The sequence below is a fragment of the Hirundo rustica genome, chromosome 1 (genome assembly GCF_015227805.2).
Source record: "Hirundo rustica isolate bHirRus1 chromosome 1, bHirRus1.pri.v3, whole genome shotgun sequence".
Lineage (NCBI taxonomy): Eukaryota > Metazoa > Chordata > Aves > Passeriformes > Hirundinidae > Hirundo > Hirundo rustica.
In genome coordinates, this window is record NC_053450.1 from 61,986,800 (window position 1) to 62,010,076 (window position 23,277).

At 40.0% G+C, this 23,277-nt stretch overlaps 2 protein-coding genes across 7 annotated transcripts in view; both read right to left on the bottom strand.

The window, feature by feature from the left end:
- Positions 1 to 1,056, bottom strand: part of TEX10 (testis expressed 10) — a 53,916-nt gene extending 52,860 nt beyond the window's left edge. Inside the window, exons 1-2 of one of the 4 annotated variants that reach the window (XM_040062245.2) lie at positions 1,002 to 1,051; positions 456 to 578 (exon numbers count right to left, since the gene is read on the bottom strand). The gene's annotated coding sequence lies outside the window, so the exon portion shown is untranslated. Of the gene's footprint in view, positions 1 to 373; positions 621 to 1,001 lie in introns of those variants that run through there. The other 3 variants (XM_040062270.1, XM_040062253.2, XM_058420445.1) reach the window with 3 other exon arrangements.
- A 2,029-nt stretch (positions 1,057 to 3,085) lies between these two features.
- On the bottom strand, positions 3,086 to 23,215 carry LOC120764942 (uncharacterized). 3 transcript variants are annotated; one of them, XM_040089286.2, is made up of 19 exons: positions 22,621 to 22,697; positions 21,850 to 21,927; positions 20,949 to 21,017; positions 20,465 to 20,495; positions 19,300 to 19,359; positions 18,682 to 18,741; positions 18,266 to 18,364; positions 17,434 to 17,570; positions 15,496 to 15,618; positions 13,952 to 13,994; positions 12,930 to 13,043; positions 12,449 to 12,563; positions 10,367 to 10,412; positions 10,012 to 10,071; positions 7,853 to 7,960; positions 6,715 to 6,811; positions 5,520 to 5,717; positions 4,606 to 4,725; positions 3,086 to 4,476 (listed from the first exon to the last, which is right to left on the bottom strand). In XM_040089286.2, the coding sequence occupies exons 2-18, from the start codon at positions 21,898 to 21,900 to the stop codon at positions 4,646 to 4,648; spliced, it is 1,491 nt and encodes a 496-aa protein (XP_039945220.1). In that variant the 5' UTR covers positions 21,901 to 21,927; positions 22,621 to 22,697; the 3' UTR covers positions 3,086 to 4,476; positions 4,606 to 4,645. The 3 variants fall into 3 exon arrangements, with proteins under 3 accessions (XP_039945220.1, XP_039945132.1, XP_039945102.1); XM_040089198.2 differs by lacking the exon at positions 22,621 to 22,697 and adding an exon at positions 23,192 to 23,215 and having other exon boundaries at positions 3,086 to 4,725; XM_040089168.2 differs by lacking the exon at positions 22,621 to 22,697 and having other exon boundaries at positions 3,086 to 4,725; positions 21,850 to 22,548.
- Positions 23,216 to 23,277: the final 62 nt, after the last annotated feature.

Below are 23,277 nucleotides of genomic sequence, written 5' to 3' on the forward strand. Positions count from 1 at the left end.
ACTAACACGGTTTTACAACCCAAAACATTAAAACAACCTCCAATCGATGCGGGCTTCCTTAAACATAAAGCAGCATGCAGCGCTTCTCAGACACCACTTCAGATGTCACTCAGGCACCCTCACCTCAGGCTCAGAGAAAACACTCGGTTACAGGTGGGACCGGATGATATTGGAGCTCTTTTCCAGCCAAATGATTGTGGATTCACCCCCTCACGGCTCTCAAGCAGCATCCTTAGGCAATCTCATTACCTTGCTCAGTCAGGAAAATCCTGAGAAACCCGAAGGCAAGGCACACGCCCTAACTAACTCCTCCGATCTATTAAGGATTTCCCCTCGGGCGAGCTCTCTCCCAGCACAGGACAGCGATACTTACAGGCGATCACCTCCGCGCCGGCAGCGCATCCCCCGCCGCCACCCGCACCGCACCGCCCGACCCCGCTCCGCGCACGCCGTACCCGAGCGCCGGAGCGGCCGCTCCTCCCGCGGCTCTAGGCCGTCACGCTGCCTTCCTCGCCGTCCCGGGACATCCTTCGGCTCGCTCCCCAAGCACCGCTTCCCTCCGCCCCGCTCCAGTCGCTCTACGAGGCGTTCAAATAAAGGCGCGTCAGTGCCGGCCCGGCGCCGGGGAGGCCGCGAGTTCGGCCCCCGGGAGCGCCCGCAGCGGCAGGCGAGGCGGGAGGGGCGGCGGGGAGAAGCCGCCGGGGGAGGTGGGGCAGGGGCGGCGGCGCGCGGCGGAGCCGATGGCCCCGGTTCCGCCGGGAGCGGGACCCGGCCCGCGCCGCGGCGGCTCCCGCTTTTCCCGCCGCCTCCCCGGCGCAGGAACGTGACGGGAGGGCGGGTCGCACAAAAGGCGGGCGGCCCTCAGCGCAGGGGCCGGGCGAGCGCGGCGGCCCCCGCGAGCAGGGCCGGACCGACAGGAACCGCGTCGGAGTCGGGATCCCAATCCTCCTCCTCGTCCGCCTGCTCCTGCTCCTCCCGCGCGCGGCCGCTGCCTCACTCACCAACCACGCGCGCGGCAGCGCCAGCCGCGCTTCCGCCCCCGCCGAGCGCCTGGCCGGAAGCGGCCCCCCACGTGAGCGGCGCCGCCAGCGCCCGCCCCGCGCGCAGGGGGGACGCGCGCTTCCGCCGCCGCCGCGCCCGCTGGCGCCCCCTATGGGCGGGGCGGCCCCGGGGGGTTCCCACCGGTGTCCCCCGGCCGGCGGGAGCACAGCGCCGAGACCTGGCTTCGTCCGGGACAGGGCTTTTCTTGCGCACATCTTCCCCGAGAGGGGAAGAGGAGGGGAAGGCATTGATCTCTTCTCTGTGGACACCAGTGACAGGACCAGAGGGAATGGCCCGAAGTTGTGTCCGGGGAGGTTGAGGTTGGATGTGAGTAAAAGGTTCTTCACCCCGGGGGTGGCCGGGCACTGGAACGGGCGCCCCGGGGAAGTGGTCACAGCACCAACCTGAGTTCAAGGAGTGCTTGTACAGGGCTCCCAAGCACATGGTGTGACTCTTGGGGTATCCCGTGCACGATACAGCCCTGGGCAGCAGCTGAACGCTGCGGGTCCCTTCCACCTTGGTGTGTTCTGTGGTTCTGTGAAGATGTGCTCCCGCCCCCTGAAGCATGGCTGCTCTAGCAGCACAGCAGCCAAAAAGAACCCATTAATTGTAACCAGTACCCAGATGAACACAAGTCCTGTGGGAGCTGGGGTTATTTAACCTGGAGAAAAAGAGGGGGCCTTATCACTCTCTACAAGCGCCTGAAAGGAGACTGCAGCCAGGTGTGGGTCGGCCTCTTCTCACAGGCAGTCAGCGACAGGAGAGGACACAGTCTTAAGATCTGCCTGGGGTAGTTTAGGTTGGACATCAGGAGGAATTTCTCCACTGAAAAGGGTGATTAGAAAATAGAATGAACTGCCCAGGAAGGTGATGGAGCCATCATCCCTGCAGGTGTTTCAGGAAAGACAGGAGTGCTACGATTTAGCAGACAGGATGGTGTTGGGTCACGGGTTAGGCTTGACCTGAGGCCTTTGCCAACCTACTTGGTTCCGTGATTCTTCCAGCAGAGGCACTGCAGAGTCAGCACTGGCCTTTGAGGTTATTGTTTCACATATATGAGGTTATTATTTCACATATATGAGGTTATTATTTCACATATATACCACGAAGCAAGCCACACTCTTTTGTACATGCGTACCCAGATAAAGCTTGCTGCTGGAAAGAGGTAATGAATTCCCGTGTCAGAAAGAGAGTGCAAAACCCTGGGAGACCCAGGAAGCAACAAACAAGGAGGATGTTTCCATACCTGTCTGCAACAGAGATAGTCTCAGTTCACACCAGACAGTAACTCTGCAGTTGCACACTCTAAACTTTTCATTTCTTGTCAATTAACCTGTGAACACCCTTCTCCTTTCCCCTTTTGCCTTCTGTGAGGAGCAGGAGTTCTGCAGCTTTTTTGTTAAAAATCATTTCCTCAGTGCTCTCTAGTCTCAGTAAAATATGTAAAACCTAGATGAAACTTTACGGAAAATTAATTTTCTCTTGTTTTTTCTTGTTATTATCTACCTTTTAATCTTATTAATTCTCTAGTTGCCTCAGAATTCTGCCTTGCTGTTATTGGAAGAAACCAAAAATGTATAATATTAAATACAGCCAACGGCATTGTTTAAATATTATCTGTAAAGATAATTTTCTTTTCCTTACTTTGCAGTACTGGCACAAGTAAAACATTAAAACATGTTTTGGAATGAATATACAGTTTTCCATTAATATAAATACACCAAGCCATCACAAAACAGAAGAAGATATAAGAACAAAATAACACAATGCTTTTTCAGTCTCTATTTGCACAGGTAAGAAAGAAAAAAATAAAAACAATTGTACAGCTGACTGGACAATGTTGGACTGTGTTCTTTGAAAACATTTCCAGAAGCATACACTTGGTGACTCTTACCAAGTTCAGGCTTCTCAGCTGAGAGGTACAGCAGCACTCTGCAGCACACCATTCAACCATTTTATGTCAGTGCACTACAGATTTAGGGGTCTTTTCTTTTTCAGCATGCTCCTCCTGCACCCAAGCAAAAAAATCCACCTCAAACCCAAATCATTTCAACTTTATTGTAACTTTATTTCCACTTGGAATGATTCCACAATAAGAGGAAAAAGAAGCTGTCCCGGCGATGGCCATTTACAGCAGCTGAATATTCTCATTTTATTTTTTTTTATACAAAGATTGTTCTGCACCTTGAAAATAAACAGGCAAAAGGTATTTCTATTTTTATTTTCAGAATTCAGAATTTTTATGAGTAAGTTCACCTTCATTAAGCAGGCATTAACACTGTTCCTATACAGAGTAAATAAACTGTAAGAACTCTGGTTCCATCTCTGCCTCTGATAAGAGCAGATTTAGATGCATTCCAGAAATTCCTCAGAGTTTCTTTAAAACAGTGTTTTAATTTGTCTGTGAACTGTTTTCCTTCCTGGGTCAGTTCACATAATAAAACTCATAAATTTTGTTGCTGCTTTCTTTGTTACCTTAGTTTTACTGCATCTTGCATTCCATGGTATGAAGACGTAAAACCATCAGGATGAGGATTCTCAAATTCCATCCAGATCTCAAAAAAAATGTAAGTTAACACAAAAAAGTTCATTTGCCATCTGGCCCCAGCATATCTGAATTATACCAGTTTTTGGCTGCAAAGCTGAAGAGCTTTAATTAGAACCACTGAATGCTACCCAGAATCACAAGCAGGAAGTGAATTTTAATCACACGGCTTCACTTTAAAAAACTAGTTTTCCCCAAGCAAACTAATTTATAACCATTCAAAATGTTTTTTCACCCTCCTACAAAAGTAGTAGTCATTAATATATAGCCAGAACCAGTACTACTTTAGTTGGAAAAGTTCCTTTTAAAAGAGCCTGAAGAACAGTATAAGCCAGCTTTCATTTCATTCTCATGCTGGCAGGATAAAACACAAAAGATACTTTTGCCACCACATCAGTGTCTCTTAGCCAGAGCCTTGTGACACTTGTTGGGATGCATCTCTAAATTTGTAAAACATACCTAACTTCTACTAACTTTGCTGAAGCTTCTATGCTCCCTAAATCAGCTATAATCCAGGTGCTTCTCATCTCAGCACGAGACTGACAGTGCTGACTTATTATTATTATTCTTAATCTTATTAAGAAAAAGATGTGGAGACCTGTTCATAATCCTTATATGGCAAAGGGCTTTTGATTATAAAGGTTTTTTGGTCAGTCCCAGCAGCCACAGGGAATAACTTCCAAGTACTTGTTGCAGGATGAGTTTGTACTGCTGAGTGCAGTAGTTCATTCTGCTGATAATTCTTTGTAAAAGAAGCAACAATAAGAAAACATCAGACTTTCCATGTACAGTATTTAATAATACTGAAGAAAACAAGTTACCTGTTTTAAAAAGCCGTTTTAACACGGAAACATGAGCTTTACAATCTTTCCACAATACAGAACTTTCAGCTAAATGGAGAAATAAATAACAAGAATATCAAAACCAAGTCATTAATTTAATTTAAAAAACACTATATGAAACTTAAACGTAACAAAGTAACTCCACTGAGGTCAAATGAAGTAAAACAACAAACTTACAGAAAGGAAATTTGCTATATTCTCTATATTAAGTACCATGTCACTGTGTGCTGCCATTGCTTGGTCCCCTCAGAGTTCCACTTTCAGTCAGGATCCTTATAACATTCGGTATATCGATTCCTTAGTTAAAGGCAAACAAACAAAACCAAAAAATAAGCAATTTTATGGTAAAATTCACCTAAAAACCCAATTATACTGAAGCATTCATATGCTGAGATGAGTTTTGGATCTTTCCTTATTAAAAGAAAAATAACTGAGAACAATCAATATGTGCCTGGAAACTGTAAGCTTTCCTACAATGTACTCATCTTCACTGTTTTTCATTCTAAACACACTCTGAGAAGCTTAGAAACATACACAGGAAACTTCTGAAGAGAGAGCAGTAGTTGACTGAAGATGTGGGAAGGTTTAATAGCTGAAACTTACTAGAAAGTTGTAACAAAAGAAAGACTACTTGTCTCCGATTCATTATTATTTCTATGTTACTGTGCAAATACACTTCTTTCAGGAACTAGTAAATAAAAAAAATCTTCACTGTTGGTATTCACAAAAGTAGCATTTTTCCTCTTACAGCACAGAGAAGATTCTAATTTTCTAATAAGAGTATGCTTGATCTCAATTTACTGTTTCTCGCCATGTGAATGTTACTATGCAAAAATGAGAGAAGAATTAAAAAAAAAAATAAAAATCAGCGATTACTAATGCATTTATGGGAAAGCAGCTATTCTGAATTATCATTCCTAAACTGAATCCTGCAAAAGTTAAAGGGTGGGGAAAAAAGAACTCTCTTCGACCCTCCTGAATACCTCAAAGTTCTTTGACCCATATAAGTCCTTAATATTTCACAGAGCTAATTAATGATGTTATGTATATTTTTATATATGTGTGTGTGTATACATGTATATAAAAATTACCTCTGAAAGCTGGATTGGATGCTGCTATTTTGTGTAGGGTGGCAGTAACTTCCTCAGCATTCATGTTTCTTACACTGTTCAAAAATTCTGTCGTGATGTTGTTCTCGTATGCTGTTTCCATAGAGCCAGCTGAAAAGTTCTGGGGTTCAACTTCATTGACTGGTAAGAACTGCTTAGCTGATTGGCTGCTTGAGTAGCCTAAAGAAAAGAAATACTGTTTTTCAGTAAGAGAGGATTCTGAAGAGCCTTCATTACTTTATTTCTCTAAATAGGGGTTTTCAAAACAAGCATTTCCAGTCTGGCACAGCAGCATTGCTGGTATGGTTCACATCTGATTTTGCTACATTTTCGAACCACCAAGAGTCAGGAATGCTCTCCAGTTACAGAAAATCCTGGAGAAACAAGGGTGGGGAGGTAGGTGAAAGCTATTTCCATTACGCTAACAAAAACGGAATAAAAGTTTCAAATCTCATATACTCAAAGTCACTGCAATTTTTGCTATTACCATTGTAAAAATTGAGGTTTTCAAAAGCTAAACCTTCTAGAAAAACTAGAAAATTGACACTGTACAGAAAAAAAAAAAAAAAAATCACAGAAAATAGCTTCACCAGTATTCTGGGTATCTTGCCTTTCTAAGCAATTTTTCAGATTTAAGAAAAACAGCCATTTGTTTCTATCAGAAGAAAGTGACCTCCAAGAAATCCAGGATTCTTTGAAAAATTTATCAGAAGTACTGAGGCCAAGTAGCTGAAGTATTCAGGTATTAAAGAGAATTATCCATCCTCTACCACATAACCTTCTACTAACATCTTGATTTGACTAAACCCACAGGAAAGATCTCCTCCATCAAGAAGGGAAAAACAGTATTTTGGGCAGGAAAAAAAGCCAAAGACTTTGAAAGTCTCCTTAGAAACAGTTGCCTTTGAACACAGGAAAGTCAGAGTTTTTACTATCTCAATTTCTTCCCCAAATCCTACAGTTAAGTAGGATTAATGTGTTTTAATAGTCTTCTCTTTCTAATATTAATAGAGGATGGGGAAAAAACCCCAAAACTATTCCTTTATGCTACTTGATTCTGGCTTTATTCTGGTCTTAAGCACTGCTTTTAAAAAAGCAGGAAGAAAGGCTTCCTATCATTTATGCAAGGTTCAGGGTTAAGATTAAACCACATTAAAGACTGCAAAGCCAACATTACCAGTGTCAGAGTCAGCAATCTCTGCTGAGGTTGGGCCAGGCTGTTCTGTGGAATATTCTAGTGCTGTTTCTCCATTATATCCAGCATCTAACTGGTCCTATGAATTTAAACAAACAAACAAATAAATAGTTTAAAATCTCATCAGGACAACCTCTTGGAACAACGAACTACTACATTTTTAATGATCACAAACCAAATAGAAGACCAGTATTTCTGCTACCAAATCTGAAACATCAAGTATTTCTTTGCAAGTCAGAGGGCTAGTAACTTCTATGTGTACACTGCCCATCATATCTATGTGTGAAAAAGCTCTGTATTAGGAAATCAAGTGATACTCATTGAGCCTAATTCTCAACTTGTCAGATCTAAAAAAGAAGCATTTTACACTCAAAATAGAAGATTTAGTTCAAAATTTGCCAGTTGTAACATCACAGTTTAGAATACTAACAAGGCCTGATATAGGAAAACATTTTGATCTTCCACAACTTGCAGGTTAGAAGTTATTTCAGTTAGAACTTCATTGTTTTGTAACATGTCAGCAGAGAAGTACTCAAATCACCTCCATATGTACTGCCTATGTAAAGATAAGTCAGTCACAAGTAATAGCAAAGAGGGGAAAAACTGGGTTTATAATAATGGAAGAAGAATGAGACCTCAGAAAGAACAGTCCAAAGAGTAGGACCAGAAGTTGTATAAGAAAAAAAAAAAAAAAATCATGTCACTGATGCATAATTACATAGTGAATGAAGTGAAGCCTGGGAACAGAAACAGGATACAGAGGTGTTGGGCAAGTCAGTAGAGGTGAAAAAAGCTTAAGTTAGAATTGAAAATGGGCAAAAGTAGCAGAAAATTTGAGATGAAAGGAAAATGGGAAATAGGTGACAAGATGATTTTTAGTTTCTATCAACAACAAAAAAATAAGCAAGCACCGTTGAACAGAAATTATTAAGACTTGTCAACAGAAAAGCTAAAATTTTACCCTGTCATCACTACCAAAATTTATGTATTTAATGAGCAAAAATTACAAGACAGTCTCCACGGAATTTTTTGTTTTATTGCATCATCTATAATAATAAAAATGCACAATCTCAGGAATCTATAGTTTTGTAGAACAAAACCAAAACAAAATCTGCATTACTTCGTTTGATGCAGCCTGCTGACGATATTCCACCAGTGCATTTGTGAGAATCTGTGTAACTTTCAGGATAAATGTAGCATCATCTTCATTCAGTATTTCAAAACTTTGCTAGGGAAAAAGAAAAGAAACAAAACAACACACCATGAAATATTTTTCCTCAGAAAAACTGAAGCATCAAAATTTATAAACAAACCTGCAGGAACCTAATTTTCTCTGTGTCTCTACCCTTCTGTCAGACTTGGATGGAATTACAAAGCAAATACAGTTCTTATTTTTAATCCTGTAAATGGGGGGGGTGGGGCGGGGGAGGAAGACAGAATGAAAGAAAATCTTAAGAGAAGGAAGATGCAGCTACCCAACACAATCATTTGAAAAGGAATAACACAAAAATATGCCTGGGAATATAGAGAAGATAATGCTTTTCCTGAAGTATTTTGATCTTTTGCCAAGATGCCTGCATACAAATGAATTTGTACACCTTCCCTGAGGCAACATAACCATAACTCATTTCTCTAGAATGTAGCAAAAAGCCAGAATGCTACTGAATTTAAAAGCACATGCTGCCTAGCCTTACATTAACCTTCTTTTTTTCCCTAAAAGTCTGAGGAAAAAGGAGTCTTGAAGCTGTGAAGTTCTACTAGGGAAACAAGTTCTAGCACCAACAGCAGTCACAGAGAGGGCAACATGCATCACCCTCTTTCTACACCAAGAAAGTTCTGCTGAAAACACTTTCTTGGGGACAAAGTAACTGAACTCCAGGTTGTCCTATCAGCTCGAAGTCTTCTGAATTAGAAACAAACACCTTTAAACACAAGAGACAATGGAAAATAAGTAACAAAAACTCAGCATTAAGTTTGTATGAGACAGCATAACAGGGATTGTATTAAATTTTTAACACTAATGGTATTTTCTGTCTCCTGGTTTGCACAAGTTATATTTAATACAGATCTTGTCAAAAGCTAGCTGGAAAAACAAGACTAAATTGTGGCAAGGATATCTTTGCTATGAGGTAATAAAAAAAATATGGTATGGATAATTATTGGACAGCTTAACAGAATATGAACAGCAATTACAAAAAAGACACCTGTAAAATTACTTCTCACCACATAAGAAATCTTTGAATCCAACAACAATAGAAACACCATGAAGCTTTAAAAAATAATTACTGTAGATGTAAAAAGAAATGATTTTCACACTTTCCAAAACAGAACATTGTTCCAATCACATTCCCAACAGTCCTCTTTTCTTCTCAGAGGACAATCACACTAAGCAAGAAGATGCCTCAAAACAAATTCAAATTTTATTAACAAGGCGTAATCTCTATACCTAATAACTCCCTATAAAAAAAGAGGGAAAAACCATTATGTGATAGTCAATAGTGCCTAAATTATCATGCAGTAGATCAGGCAAGCAACTATCAGTACGGATTTCCGTAGAGTTTATCAGTGCTTTTATGAAAGTCACCATTTCTGTGTGCAAGACCACGACTGGAAACTGACAATTTTCTGCTCTTATTGATTGTATCACTGCTGTGCATGGGGACATAATACACATTTTCAACAACTGAACAGAATTCCAGTATTCTGACACTTACTTTAGAGAGGCAGATTTTGCAGTTAATGGCAGCGTGGGCCAGGGCAGGAAGGAGCCCCATTTTAAATACACAACTTGCATTTTATGTCTTAAAAATCCCTTCTTTCCTTTCTATGTATCTCTGTCTTCATTCTCCTTCTTTTTATTACTGAATTGCATCTTTCCAAATTCCTCATTTGGAAATTATAGACCAGTTATAGAAACAAAGGAGAAAAGAAATTTAAAAAGGTCATATTACCTAAACATGTAGTTACAGAGTGAAGCTAAGATATAGTTGAAAAAAATTAATTTTCAATGCAAGTAATTCCTCTGACAGTAAACCAATGCCTTGGAAAAAACAATGTCTAGAAACTTGAAAATAAATAGACACATTATAAACTCAGTGACATTCCTTTTCTTCTGAATCCTGCCTTCTGGCAAAATGCTAATCTGTTAAGATTACCAGACTGCTACATTCTGCCTTTCATTACTTGCTACATCTTAGACTTAGCAACCCAGGGATTTCTTTTTTTAGTTTTTTAATTTTTTTCCAAAAATTATCTTGCAAGGCAAGATTGAACACTCACCAAATAACCCAACAGTTCTTCTTGACTAGTGAATTCTTCAGGATTTGCTGTAAATTCTTGCTGTGTAACATAAAAAGAAAGAGGTCCTGAGATCTACTATATGCAGTAAATACAAAGAAACAAAAATAATTATGGGTACTCTAAAATTCAAATTGTGCTGTTATGAAATGTGCACATAGGTTTTCATAACAAAGTAGGAAAAAACCTTGTTGTTTATAGTTTTCCTTAGTACTTTGTAGATAATTTACTGTGAATATAATTAATTTGAGCAAGCCAACACTATTGCCAATCATATATTAATTATGTCCCCAACTATTTGGAAACTGAAGTAACCCATTAACAGAAAAATATTCACCTGAGCTTCCTTATTTTCTTCCTCTGATTGTTTATTGGTCTCACACCTTAAAATAGAATAAGTAAAACATTCAGTTGGCTGATCCAGCAAAAATGTGTAGCCAGCCAATAATAACTTATAATCAGTTTAAATTCCTGGCACACTACGACTACAGTGGTTCTGACACACTCTGAAAGAAAGGTCACATATTATTCCCTCAGAGAGATCCCAGTCGTCCCAAATCATCATCAAAATTATTTATGTGGTGTGGGGTTTGGGTTTTTTTTTAAAGTGATTATCTAGCACATAAGCTCTAAAACCCAGAGTTAATGAAAAAAGCTCGACATTGGTGGTAACAGCTCTAGGAATTTTGTACACATTGTAGTGAGACAAGGCTCCTAATTACAGCTGGATTTTTATCAGCACTTCACAAACTTGCCGTTAAAAAATTCAGCTATTAAAATTAGTGTTTTACAATTCAGTCATACAAATAATGGGCATAAAAAGATTCCTTTGGCTAAACATTCCTGTGCCTTATTTGTGCTGTTCTGACTTCACAACTATGACAGATACATTCCATCCCTTTGCAAACCTGGGAACCAGGGCTGAGAGTGGCTGGGTGTTTCTTAATGTAACCAAAAACATATGACTGACAATCCTAAGTCCTCTTCTGCCTTGAACTGTTTCTTAGGAATAAAAAGTTTAGTAAAAGTAGGCAATAAAATAATTTACATCTTCAGATGACTGTTTGTTCAGAAACTTAAGTTCAAAGAAATGAGGAGTCATAGAAATTTTCGGACAGATATTGCAGAATCTTTAAGTGGAAAAAAGCTGTCAGTGAGGATCTGATCCTAATTCTTTTAAGACACTCTATATTGACTTCATAGCTGCTCAGTAGCTTCACAAAAATAAATAAATAGTAAAGGAACAAGCTGAAGTCCTAATTTAGTAATTAACTTCCAAGTCAGTCTCTGACAGAAACACCTGTCTTCTAATAGTCATTCAGAATCCATCTGAACCAGATTAAAAGAAAATCATTAAATGATACTCCAAAGGAAGCTGTTTTTAAAATTTGGAAGTACATGACTGCACAATGAAGATCAGTACCAGGCAGAAATAGACCTCAGCATCCCCAGGTGTGGATAGCTGAGCTTTTATGTGTTTCCTGTTCTTCATGTTGCCACAAACTGGTTCTGATTCAGAACTGTTAGTTATTTGAAAGCCAGTAAGTAAACACCAAGATTCATAAATCTGGACTTGAATCTGATTTCAACTGATCATTTTCCATAATGGCGGCTCCACAGAGAGACAAGTCTGAAAAAACGTACTTTGGGAACATGGAAATTTCTCCTTTAACAATAAACAAGCAAAAGGTGTTAGCCCTCCATGTCTGGGAGAGATATTACTGGTTTAAAGTTAGAATACATTCCAAGGGAATGCCATTAGGAACAAAAACAAGTAACTAAATCATTGGAACAGAAATCCTGTATTTGGGTTGATGCCTGTATATCCCTTACCAAACGCCCTCCTTTGGCTCCTGGTGCTGCACAAAGATGACCAATGCTGGAGATGTCCTCCTCACACAAAGGCTCAGTTACTCAACTCACAACTCTTGTTACTAATAAGATGCTCACAAGCAGGAAGCACAGTTTCATCATTTTAGAACAGAGCTGCTCCTTTGAAACACTTATTGTTCCCCCATGAAATCATTTGCAAAGAAGAAACCCCAACTGTTTCAACTACTGCTGATTGTCTTTCCCTTCCAAAATCAGCTCACATACCACCCTAAGTATCTGACATGAACCTGTAACAGAGGCAGTTTTAAACCATGAGGAAGCATTCTTTTTGAATGTTTCGAGCAGCACGTGACAACTACACCTTAAGGATAATAGTTAAATGCAAAATCCAGCTACATCCAGAGCACTGGAGGTCACTTTACATACACTCAGGTTTTCTGTTGAAGACAGAAGTTTACAGCTGAGCACAGTTTCAGAAGACATGGATTCTACTCTGCAAATCCAAGGCAGACAATTGTCATGTACAACATTTTCCTTTAAGTTAATTTAAATGGGTTTGAAGGCGGTGATTTTTTTTTTCTTTTACCTTTCTGAGTTGCTGCCTTTGCTGCTTTCAATAGCATTATTAGGTTCAACCATTTCATCTGGATTTGCCTGTTCTTTCTGCTTTTCTTCATTCTCCTCCTGAACATTATTTTCATCTAAAACAATAAAAAAGGATATTAAGTAATGCTTTCCCAGTGTTTTAATTTAAAAAATATTCTAAACAAAGAATACTTCTAAAGACTTCATCAATAAAACCTATTGGTGGAAGTAAGGTATCTTATGAAGAAATAAAATAAAAATTGAACCTAAAAAAATCAGTAGAAGTAGAAATTTTCTTCACAAACACTGGCGTTATTCCTTCCTTTGCCACAGACCCCAAGGCCATCCATACAACTGTGCAAATTCACCTTTATAACTTGGCTGTGGAAGCCATCAACAGGCACATACAGTAAATAACTCATGCACTGGTGAAAGTTAAAAAAAGAAAAAACAACAGTAAAAGAAATTTTTTTTTCTCTTACCTTGGGTAGGGTCTGTCAGTTTCCCATCTTTGTTATCTGTTTGTTCTGCATTGCTACAGGGCACATCCACGTGCTGAACTTTCACTTTCGAAAGGCTGTCCTCTGCACTGAGAACTAAACAGACATGCTTGAAATGTAACACAATGGACATTATCTTAATAAAGGGTGGTTCTACTACTGCATTTCAATGTCATCTAGCTCTGTTTCTGTGCAATAGTACTTACAAACACCAAGAATAATTTTATAAGCATTATTAAGTGACACCATATTAAATACAAACCACAAATCAGCAATGAAGTTTAAAGTATTTTATAGCCCGGTTATAATTACGTGCCTGCACTTCCTAAAATATGCAAATACTATAAATGCAGTAGAATGCCACAGTCACATGCAAAATAAGACACATTAACCAACAGATTACAGTCAAGAAATCTAATTTGAAAAGGACTCAACTTATTTCAGACCACTTTCTTAGACTCAAAATGACAATTTTTCCTCTTTGGAGTACAATACTGCTAATTTAGATGATCTCAATACTTGTATCAAACTAGTTTAAGGTACCATTTACACACTAATATACATTAAAATTAACTACATTAGTTTTAACTCAAATCTTTATTTTTCAGGCAATGAGAATCATAGCAAAGTTTAGCCATTTCCTCAAGTGGCATTCAGTCATACTGTGCTTCCACCTGGACAACACTGTACTACAGTGAGTTTAAAACATTAAACAGAGTGGGGAAATCTCACACACACCACATTCCTACAATTTTGTGAGTATCAGTGGTTGGTAAAACAAACTTTTCTTCCAGAGATAAGAGCTATAGCTGTGCTTTAAGAATTCTGTGTGGCTTTCTGTACTGCAAATTAACTACTAGCACAGAGCCCCAAGCTGCTCCTCTTGTCCAGTTCACTAAAATGCCAGGGAGTATCTGGCACTGCAGAGACTACTCTGGTCTGATTTAGATCAAAGGAGGACCAAATTAGAAATGGACAGTTTGCACCCCAATGAGCACACTTACATTCTGGCCATTTCCTTTTCATTGTTGGAACACCTGTAACAACCTAAAAGTAAAACCCTTATGTTAGTTATTTTGTGGATAAAATTATTTCATAGCTATTTCATCAGCATTAATTTTCATTTCTTTAGGAATATATGACCAGTAGTGTAAAACATGTGCGTGTAAATGCCTCAATGGATATTCAAAAAGTCAATAAACCCAGACATTTATTTGCCACAAATAAATTTCTTAAAAAAAAAAAAAAAAAAAAAAAAAAAAAAAAAAAAAAAAAAGCTGGTTTCAGAAGACATAGCCGTAAAATTACACCAGGTTACACACACTTTGTTTAAAAGTTCCTTAAATCAAGAATGGATTGATATGGATGTAATAAACTACCTAGAAAAACAAGAAGGTCTACAAAATATAGATGGAAGTAAATATTTCCATGTCCATGAACATAAATCTCAAGTAAAATAAACGGTCTCAACTCAAGAAGAAATGTAAGTAGGTCAAATTAAAAAGTTGCTGCCAACAGTCAGCTGCTTTTCTTTTTAAGCAGAGGTTAAAAGTGAAAGATATGCAGACAGAATGGATCTGATAATCTGAAATCTCTCCCTTCTACAGCACTCATTCTGGACTTGATCTTACAATATTCCCATACTTGGTTTTTACCAGAAAAGGGTAGGAACAGAGCAAGCTCTAATCCTTGAGCCCAAGCATGATAGTATCACACAGAGAGAAACACAGACCTTTTTTCAGATAGGCAGGAGACTGCCAGCTTTAACACAGGAACCTTAGGAACCCCACTTTGGAAGGAGACATCTATGCACATTAAGTAGCATTAGTGAGGGATCTTGTCAAGAAACACTGGTTAACAAGCAAGGTGATGACGGAAATTGAAACTGATGGAGAAAACAAATTTAAGGTGTAGAAGAACAGTGAGCATCTTGATAAGCTCGTCATGAGCAGGCTGGTGCACCTCAAGAAGAAACTTCACCACTATCCCATCCACATAAAGGTATTTATTATAAATAACACTGCAGTGTAAGTGTCAACAGAGAGCAATATGAAGGTATCTCCACAAGAATATGTTCTAAGGGCGCAGCTCCCTAAGAATTTATGCTTATGGCACTTCCGTGATCCCACAGCACAGCTGATAATCACATGTCAACCTGCAAATTCCCACACTTCTATCTGTACTATCAGAAATTTTACCTGGCTTCCCTAAGAATTGCTATGAGCTGCTTACAAAGCAGAAACTATTCAGAAAAGTTATAAAGGTGGTTTCCTAGCAACAAAGAAACAACTTATTTTACACACACACAGAGCTGAGAATTGATTAAATATTAGTATATATATTTTGTGTTATTTGTGCACTCAGATAGGGAAATTTTGTCCAGAATAATCCTGGAGGAATTACTAAAATGACAAAAAGCACCTGTAATAAAGCTTAAAAAAGCAACATTTTCCTACCTTCCAAGGCAAATCTGCCCACTGTAACAGAAATTACATTCTCTGTTTCTTTATTACATGTAAAACTTCTGGAATTCTTAAGAGAAATGTACCTGTATTTGTTTTCTTCCTTCTTTCTTCTCAATTGTTAATCCAACTTGCCTAATTTTTTTGTTCAGTTCAGAGCCTTTACCCTTAACTTCATCAGATTGTGCTATCTCTGGATAATGTTGTCTCTAGAAAATAAATGCAAGTCCTTAAATCACACAACTCCTTCCAGATCTAGCACAGTCAATAATCATGAGAGGTAAATCAACTTCTACATATACATAGCAGAACATATTAAAATGGTTATGCACAGAATAATTTAGGGAATTGAAGCCAATTCTTCAGCTCAAAACAGGGTTAACGCTGAATGCTGAACTGGTTGCACCAGGCTTTGCCTGCTTGGATCTAAAAACCTCTGGAGAGAGAGATTTCCCCCTTTCTCTGGACAACCTGCCCCAATGCTTGACTGCTCACACAGCAAAACTTTATGTCAAGTAGGAAAATCCCCTGCCTGAATTTATATTCCTGCCAAGAAGCTCCAAAAAGGGTCTAGTTCTGCCTTCTTAATAACCTCTCCTGAGCTACTGGAGGGTTACTGTTAGTTAGATCCCTCTGGTTCTTTTTCTTCTCCAGCCAGAAAAAACCCAATTACCCCAACTTCTCTTCGTAGTGCAAGTGTGCTTCAGCCCCCTGCCTATCTTGGCAGCTCTCCACTGGACTAGCTCAATTTCATAAATAGCTTCCTTTCTGCAGTAGCACAAAACTGAACACAATACACTGGATATGGCCCAGCAAGGATCAAGAACAGGGGAATAATCACTTCCCTTGACCTACTGCCTGTACCCTTGTTAGCAGAGCTCAGCTTGCTGCTAGCCTTCACTGACACCAAGGTACACTACTCATCTTGAGCTTGTTATCCACCAGGACCCCCAGGCTCTTTGTTCAGCAGAGCAAATTTCAGTCATTTAGTCTCCTGCCTTTTCCACTACCTAGGGTTAATTCAACTCAGGTGCATGACTTAGAAGTTATTAATGAATTCTTATATTTTCATAGTATTTAAGAATTTAGCAGAGATGCAGTTAACAAGTGTAAGATTCAGAGTAGCAGGAGACAGTTCCAAGTAAGCAAGAAATGCAATAGCTGAGAACATCAAAACTCAGCATGCACGTCTGGATTAGTGACCAGAAACAGCATAGTGTTTATGCAAGACATCACTGCAGATTAACAGCAGCACACCCAACATTAGGCCTAAAGCTGCCCCAAAATACTATGTGAACTCAGCTGTCTATGACTTTAAGATATATTGAATATAATAGCAATTTTGAGACTTTTATGGGAAGTATCAAGATACTTTTCAGAATATTGCTTTCTCAGTTTTGTTAAAAGCCAATCCTAAACCAATATACTCAAGTAAACATTCAAAGACTGGAGAGCCTCATTTCTCTAACATGAAAATGATAATGTATTTGAATGTTTGAGCTGACAAGAACCTCGAAAGCTTTGCCACAAAACAAGCAACAGAGCAGACATGTCTTGTTCAGCCTCAAAACAGAACAGGAGTTGGGTTTTCTCCTTCTTGATTCCAAGTCGCAGTATCTAATAATCTAATACGTATCACATTATCTAATATGTATTGTGTTCATTTATAAATATGTTCCTTTTAAAAGCATCTGAAAGATGGAATACTTTCTTCATCTGATCCTGTTCTTTTACATAATACAAAAATCAGTCAAACATCTATTTCTAGGCCATTTTAGCTATAGATTTCATTACTGGTTGACCAAAACAGAATAAACTGAACTCAGTGTCAAGCAATGGACGGACATACACACTACTGATGAGAAGAATTTTAAGTGTATTCATCACAGTTGCACAACTGCAATACAAAGATTTTCACAAAAGCTTATGTAAAACCTTAATTTTGATTTTTTAAAAATCAAAATATGACTAACAAATTCTCTCCTTAAATCATTACATTAAAACAAACAAACAAAAGAACTTACCAAGTATGCCAGTCTATGCTTGGAACCACAAACATGCATGAACATGCTACTCAATCCTGTTTTACAGTAGCATAATTGACATTCATAGAGAAAAGGAACATTGTCTTTTGTTCGGTATTCGATTATGTAATTAAGTCCTGTGTGGAAAAAAACCAAAAACAATCTACTTAGCAGATTTTATGTTTGCTGGAACAAATCATCAGTGCTGGTTGCAAAAGAACTGATCTTAAAATGCTGACATATAAGGAAAAGATAACTGCTGCATGTCAAATACATCAATGAAGACTTTTAGAACCATCCAATATTTTATCTTTTGGGTGCCTAGACTTTTTGAACACCAAAGGTATAAAACTGATGGTTTTAGGACGTCTTATGTTTACCACATAAGACTCAACTTTTTTTTTTTTTTTTTTTTTTTTTTTTTTTTAACAATAGCAACAATTATTTTTAACTAATTAGAAGGGAATGTATTTTAATATAAGTTCCTAGTTATTTTTTCTGTCAACGCCTATCTCCCCTCCACTGGATGGGTAGTTAAATTGCAAAGAGCCACACTGATCTTTTAAGTTCAAATTCATTTCTGCCTTATCACTTTAGATTGTTTCTAGAGAATATTGTCAATATGAGATATCTAACAAAACATGTTCCAGGCCAAATCCAATGATTTTGTCACTGCAATCTGTCACTTCCATACCATACTATGGGGTACTCAGTGTAACCATAAGAAGATTTTGTTACACGTCACCTAATTTTACATTTTAAAAAACCTGATTCATACTCTTTAAAGGTAAATACCACAAAACCAAACAATTACAGCATTAAAAGCCCTCACCAAGTGCAGGTTCTGAATCTTTACATGTATTAAGCTTGTCTTCCAATGTCTGTCCATTGAACTTCTCTGCTCCATAAAACTTCTCTGACTCAAGTGGCGCTGTAAGAAATTCACATGCAAATGAATCCCTGCTCATACATGGTCCCCCATCACAAATTAAGTCAATTATTATAAAACATTATCCCCTCAATCTTATTTCCACTCTTTTTAAAGCATTTGGGTTGCAAAAATTAAGTATTGTTACAAAATATTACTTTATATTTCACTGCATATTAAAAGTACAATGATCAGAAATGAATTCCCAAAGATACCTGCTAAGATCTAGACATCACTTGTAATCTTGTACCTCAATTTTTTTTTATTTCTTCCACTTTTTTGTTCAGGGAGGTGTGGGGAGAGATATTAAACATTCTTACCAAAATCAGGAAGCTTCGCAGGTGTTTTCACTTTCTTCCCTACGCAACTTTCTGTTTTAACTTAAAAAAAAAAAAAAAAAAGAATACGAAAGAAAGAATCCAAAAGAAGCAGAAATAAAATTGTTAGTACAATTGAAAGAGGACTTTGGTAAAATAACTGACTATTTTAGAAAAAAACTCTTAGAGCTTTTGTTGATATGAGGAAACTAAACAATGTTTAGTTCTGAAGGTGCTACGAGATTTTTCTCACAGATTCACAGACCATTTTGAGTTGGAAGGAAGCCACAAGGATCACTGAGTCCTGTACAAGTCCCTACTCACACATGGTCCCACATCCAAATTAAGTCAGTTATTATAAAACATTATTCCCCCAATCTTATTTCCACTCTTTTTAAAGCATTTGGGTTGCAAAAATTAAGTATTATTTCAAAATATTACTGCATATTGAAAGTACAGTGATCAGAAATGAATCCCCAATGACCTGCTAAGATCTAGACATGACTTGTAATCTTGTACCTCAATTTTTTTTCATTTCTTCCACTTTTTTTTTTTTTTTTTTTTTTTGGGGGGGGGTGGTGGGAGGAGTTATATATGGGGGGGGGCATTAAACATTCTTACCAAACTCAGGAAGTTTTGCAGGTGTTTTCACTTTCTTCCCTAAGCAACTTTCTGTTTCAACTAAAAAAAAAAAAAGAAAATGAAAAAAATCAGTGGAAATAAAATGGTTGGTATAAAGAAAAAATTGGTAAAATAACTGCCTAACTACTTGGAAAACACTCTTTAAGCTTCTGTTGACATGAGAAAATTAATCTATGTTTAAGTTAAGTTTTGACCATGCTACGAGATTTTTTTCACTGATCCACAGACTGTTCTGAGTTGGAAGGGTCTCACAAGGATGACTGAGTCCCGTACAAGGACTGAACCCATGACCCTGGTGTTATTAGCACCATACTCCAAAAGAGGGACAAAAAGCATTCATACCAAACAACAACAGAGTTATTCAATGTCAGGCAATTCAATGAAGCAGTCAGAGAGGAAGATCAATCAAGTTCAACATCTCTAAACATTTCAGGGCATCCAGGAATTTCAGGACATTTATTTCAGCAGCATACAGCTGCTAAATATTTCAACACTTAAATTTCCTTTTCAGTCCAAACAAAAATTCTCAGATCAGGTAGGTCCAATGACTATGTCTGACTTGAACAACAACTTTCAAATCAAATTCCAGGAGCAGTGAACTGCAGCAACCTGAAAATACATTTTGGTGCATCACAAAACCAAATTAGGAGAACGATCGCGAAGGTAGTTAGACCTTCACTCCTCCTGGAACTAGACCAGTTCATCAAGACCCAGAGAAGGCTTAATGATTTACTAAGCCTATTGAAAGTATTAAAAATATCTTAATTAGCTGAAGTAAATTAACCCCTTTTCAAAAACAAATATAAAGTATATACAGTATTTCTACATGCTCTAGGAAGCATAGGGTTTTTAATTATATTTTAAATTTTGAAGGTCTCTAATGTCTTGAATTCCTTAAGGTTTCTAAAAATGTGATGTAGGTGATTTTTAGTATTCTAGCTAGGGCTTGTTAATCAACTTTGCATACCTCTTGCTCTCATTACTGATTGATTTGGTAGTAATATCATTAAAAACCACAAGACAGGTCTTAAAGTACAAATCTTGAGAAAGACTTTTTCTCACTTCTTTCATAAACAGCTACATTGGGGTGGGGAGAAAGACCCAGGTACAGAACACAGCCGGATGCAAAAAATCTTGCACTTACCCATACCATGAGCTTTCAATGCTTCTTCAATCTAAATTACCAAGTTATCAACCAACAAAGAAGAAAGACACTTAAGAGTCAAAAAACAACAATGCAAAGCTTTCATTATATATAAAATAAGTTAGATTAATACCAGCAGCATAACTATCTCAGGTGAACAATTACATGAAAATTAAAAAAGAAAAACATCCGTCTTTCTTCTGGAGATCGTCTATGACTTAAGTAATTCCATTCTCCCTTTATTAACAGCCATGTATTCTCATATATTGTCTTTACTAGACATAAAGTTGTAACATTTTCTGGCAGGACTAACGTACAAAACCAAGTTCTACTTTATCACGGTAGAGTAAATTAGCAAAACCAGTTAAGTATCTGAAATTGTATGTTTCAACACAACATGAAAAACTAGATTTCAAACCCCATAATTTATTGCTAAATAAATTGGCAAAATCTGACAAAAGGCGCATTCAAAAACTGATCTTACCGACTTGTGTTTTGCTCCAAGGAAGTGAGTCTGCAAGTTCAATGCAGAAGAACACCAGATTTTGCAAATCTAGATTAAAGAGAAGTATTTCTAGCATTGCACATTGACCAAGAGAAGTAAAATGCCACTGATCTCAAAACAGATCTACTATCAAACTGTTGGTATAGGTTAACTTCTACAAAAGTACTACTACTTCAAAAACAAACTAGAGCAGCCTCCTAAAACTGAGTTTCTTAAGGCTCCAAGACCACCAAAGCACAGTGGAATGAACCAGTCTCCAAATCACGCAAGAATTTCAGACCCTCCAGAACTCTGCAGCTATCTCCTAACACTTTCCTTGTGGGCGTGTGTGGATGAGTGAAGCCAGATCCAAGACCTTCCTCACCTGCCTGAGGTGAGCCACTTCCCCTCAGTGCTGCATCCACACTAACAACTCTGATCGGTTCAGGGCCTGCCTTGCCCACTTTGGAAAATTTCCCTTTCAGAGCTGTTTTGTGCCTGGGCCAGTTCAGAACGGGAGCAGACCAGGTTTAAACTCGTATGAATGAACAGCAGCAGCCTAACTATTTTCTTCTCCTCTAAAAATCCCAGTGTGCTTAGAAAAAGCAGCGATGAATCTGACAACCAGAGAAATTGGGATTTTTTGTTTTGAACAGGAGCTACACCTAATCATTCCCTTTTAAAAAGAATACCTTTATTTAGAAACATAATATTCATTTTAATACGTGATTCTCAACACAGACCCAAGTCAAACATAACAAAGCCACCAAACGAAGTTCGGCTCCAGTGCTACTTATCAAGCTTGCTCCAGAGAGAAAAACAACGTTCACACTTGCCTTAGTACAACTTTGTTCCACAAAAATCACACTGTATGTTACAATTTTCAGTATGTAATACTTACATTGCAGTAAAAGGGGTTTACTTGCTTCTTTATTTCATTTTCACGCTCCATATTCTGTCTTTAGGTGATAAAAAAACTCTAGGAAAATTGCAGAAATATGGCAAACTGTTGTTTTTAGCTTCACAAAATTATTTACATTTTTGTTCCGCCTATATGAGGGTTGGGCACATTCCAGCTTTGATTTGTGCCTCGCCTTGAGTTATATTCAACCTTTGAATTTCCAGGCTAATGATCCTATTTTCAACTCGAGAGCAAGACTACAGCACGGAAAGAAACAATTGTTCTCTGCGGGCTTCCCTCGGGAAACATTAACGTCACCAGAAGATGACGCAAAACAAAAACCAGCGAAACAAAATCTGATCTGGACCATTTCAAGCTTCCCCCATCTTTCCCGGGACAGGACTGCGCGCATGGGCTGGGACAGATGACACACACACACACACACACACAGAGACATCGGGAACAGCCAGCACGCAGTGCCCGAGGCGCGCCTGGGGAACAGGAGGCACACGGCGGGGTTTGGGAAGAGGGACACGCTCCCACCCGGACCGCCGCTGCCAAGGAGGGGGGGAAGAAGTACAGGAGGGAGGGAGAGAGGGAAAGGAGCGAAGGAAGGGAAACAGGGAGGCCCCAAAGCTCCAAACCCCACGCCAAGAGCGGCGCCACGCGGGAGAGCGCCCTTCCCGGCACTTCCAGCCCCGCCGGGGAGGACGCGGACACTGCTCCCGCCGGAGCCGGGAGAGCGCCGGGCCGCCGCTGAGCGCAACTCACCCCGGCGGGCCGGGAGCGGCAGCGTCCAGAGCCCGGAGCACCGGAGGGCGCTCCCCGCTGCCGCACGGCCACCACCGACCCGCTCGGGGGCGGGAACAGCGCCACGCCGGGCGCGGAAGGGTGTCGGGAGCCCGGCTCGGCCGGGGCACGGCACGGGGCGCTACCGCGGGCCCAGAGCCCGGCGCCGGCGGGCGGGGACGGGAACGGGAACGGGGCGGCCGCGGCTCCCCCGGCCCTTCCCGCGGCCGCCGCTGGGGGCGCCGGCGCGCAGGCGCGTCGGGCCGCCGGGCGCTGTCGGAGGTAAAGCCCGAGCTGGGTCCGCGGCCGCCGCACCGGGGCGGGGGTTTCCCGTCACGCTCCGTTCCGCTCCGCGGCCCCGGGATCGCGATGCGGATGGGCACCCCGCCCTAGGGACGTGCGTCCCGGGAAGTCCGTCCGCGCCCGGTGCGGGCGGGGCTGCCCATTCCCTTCCTGGCGGCCGCTGGGTGTTCGCACGCCGCTCCGCACAACACACGCGCACACACAGAGACGCGCGTTTCCCCGAGGCCGCCTCCCCGCGGCGCCGCCGCACCTGCGGGCGCGGGATCGCTCGGGCCGCCTCCCCGCGGCACGGCGGTGCCCCCTCGGCACGGCGGTGTCCCCGCGGGAGAGGCCGGC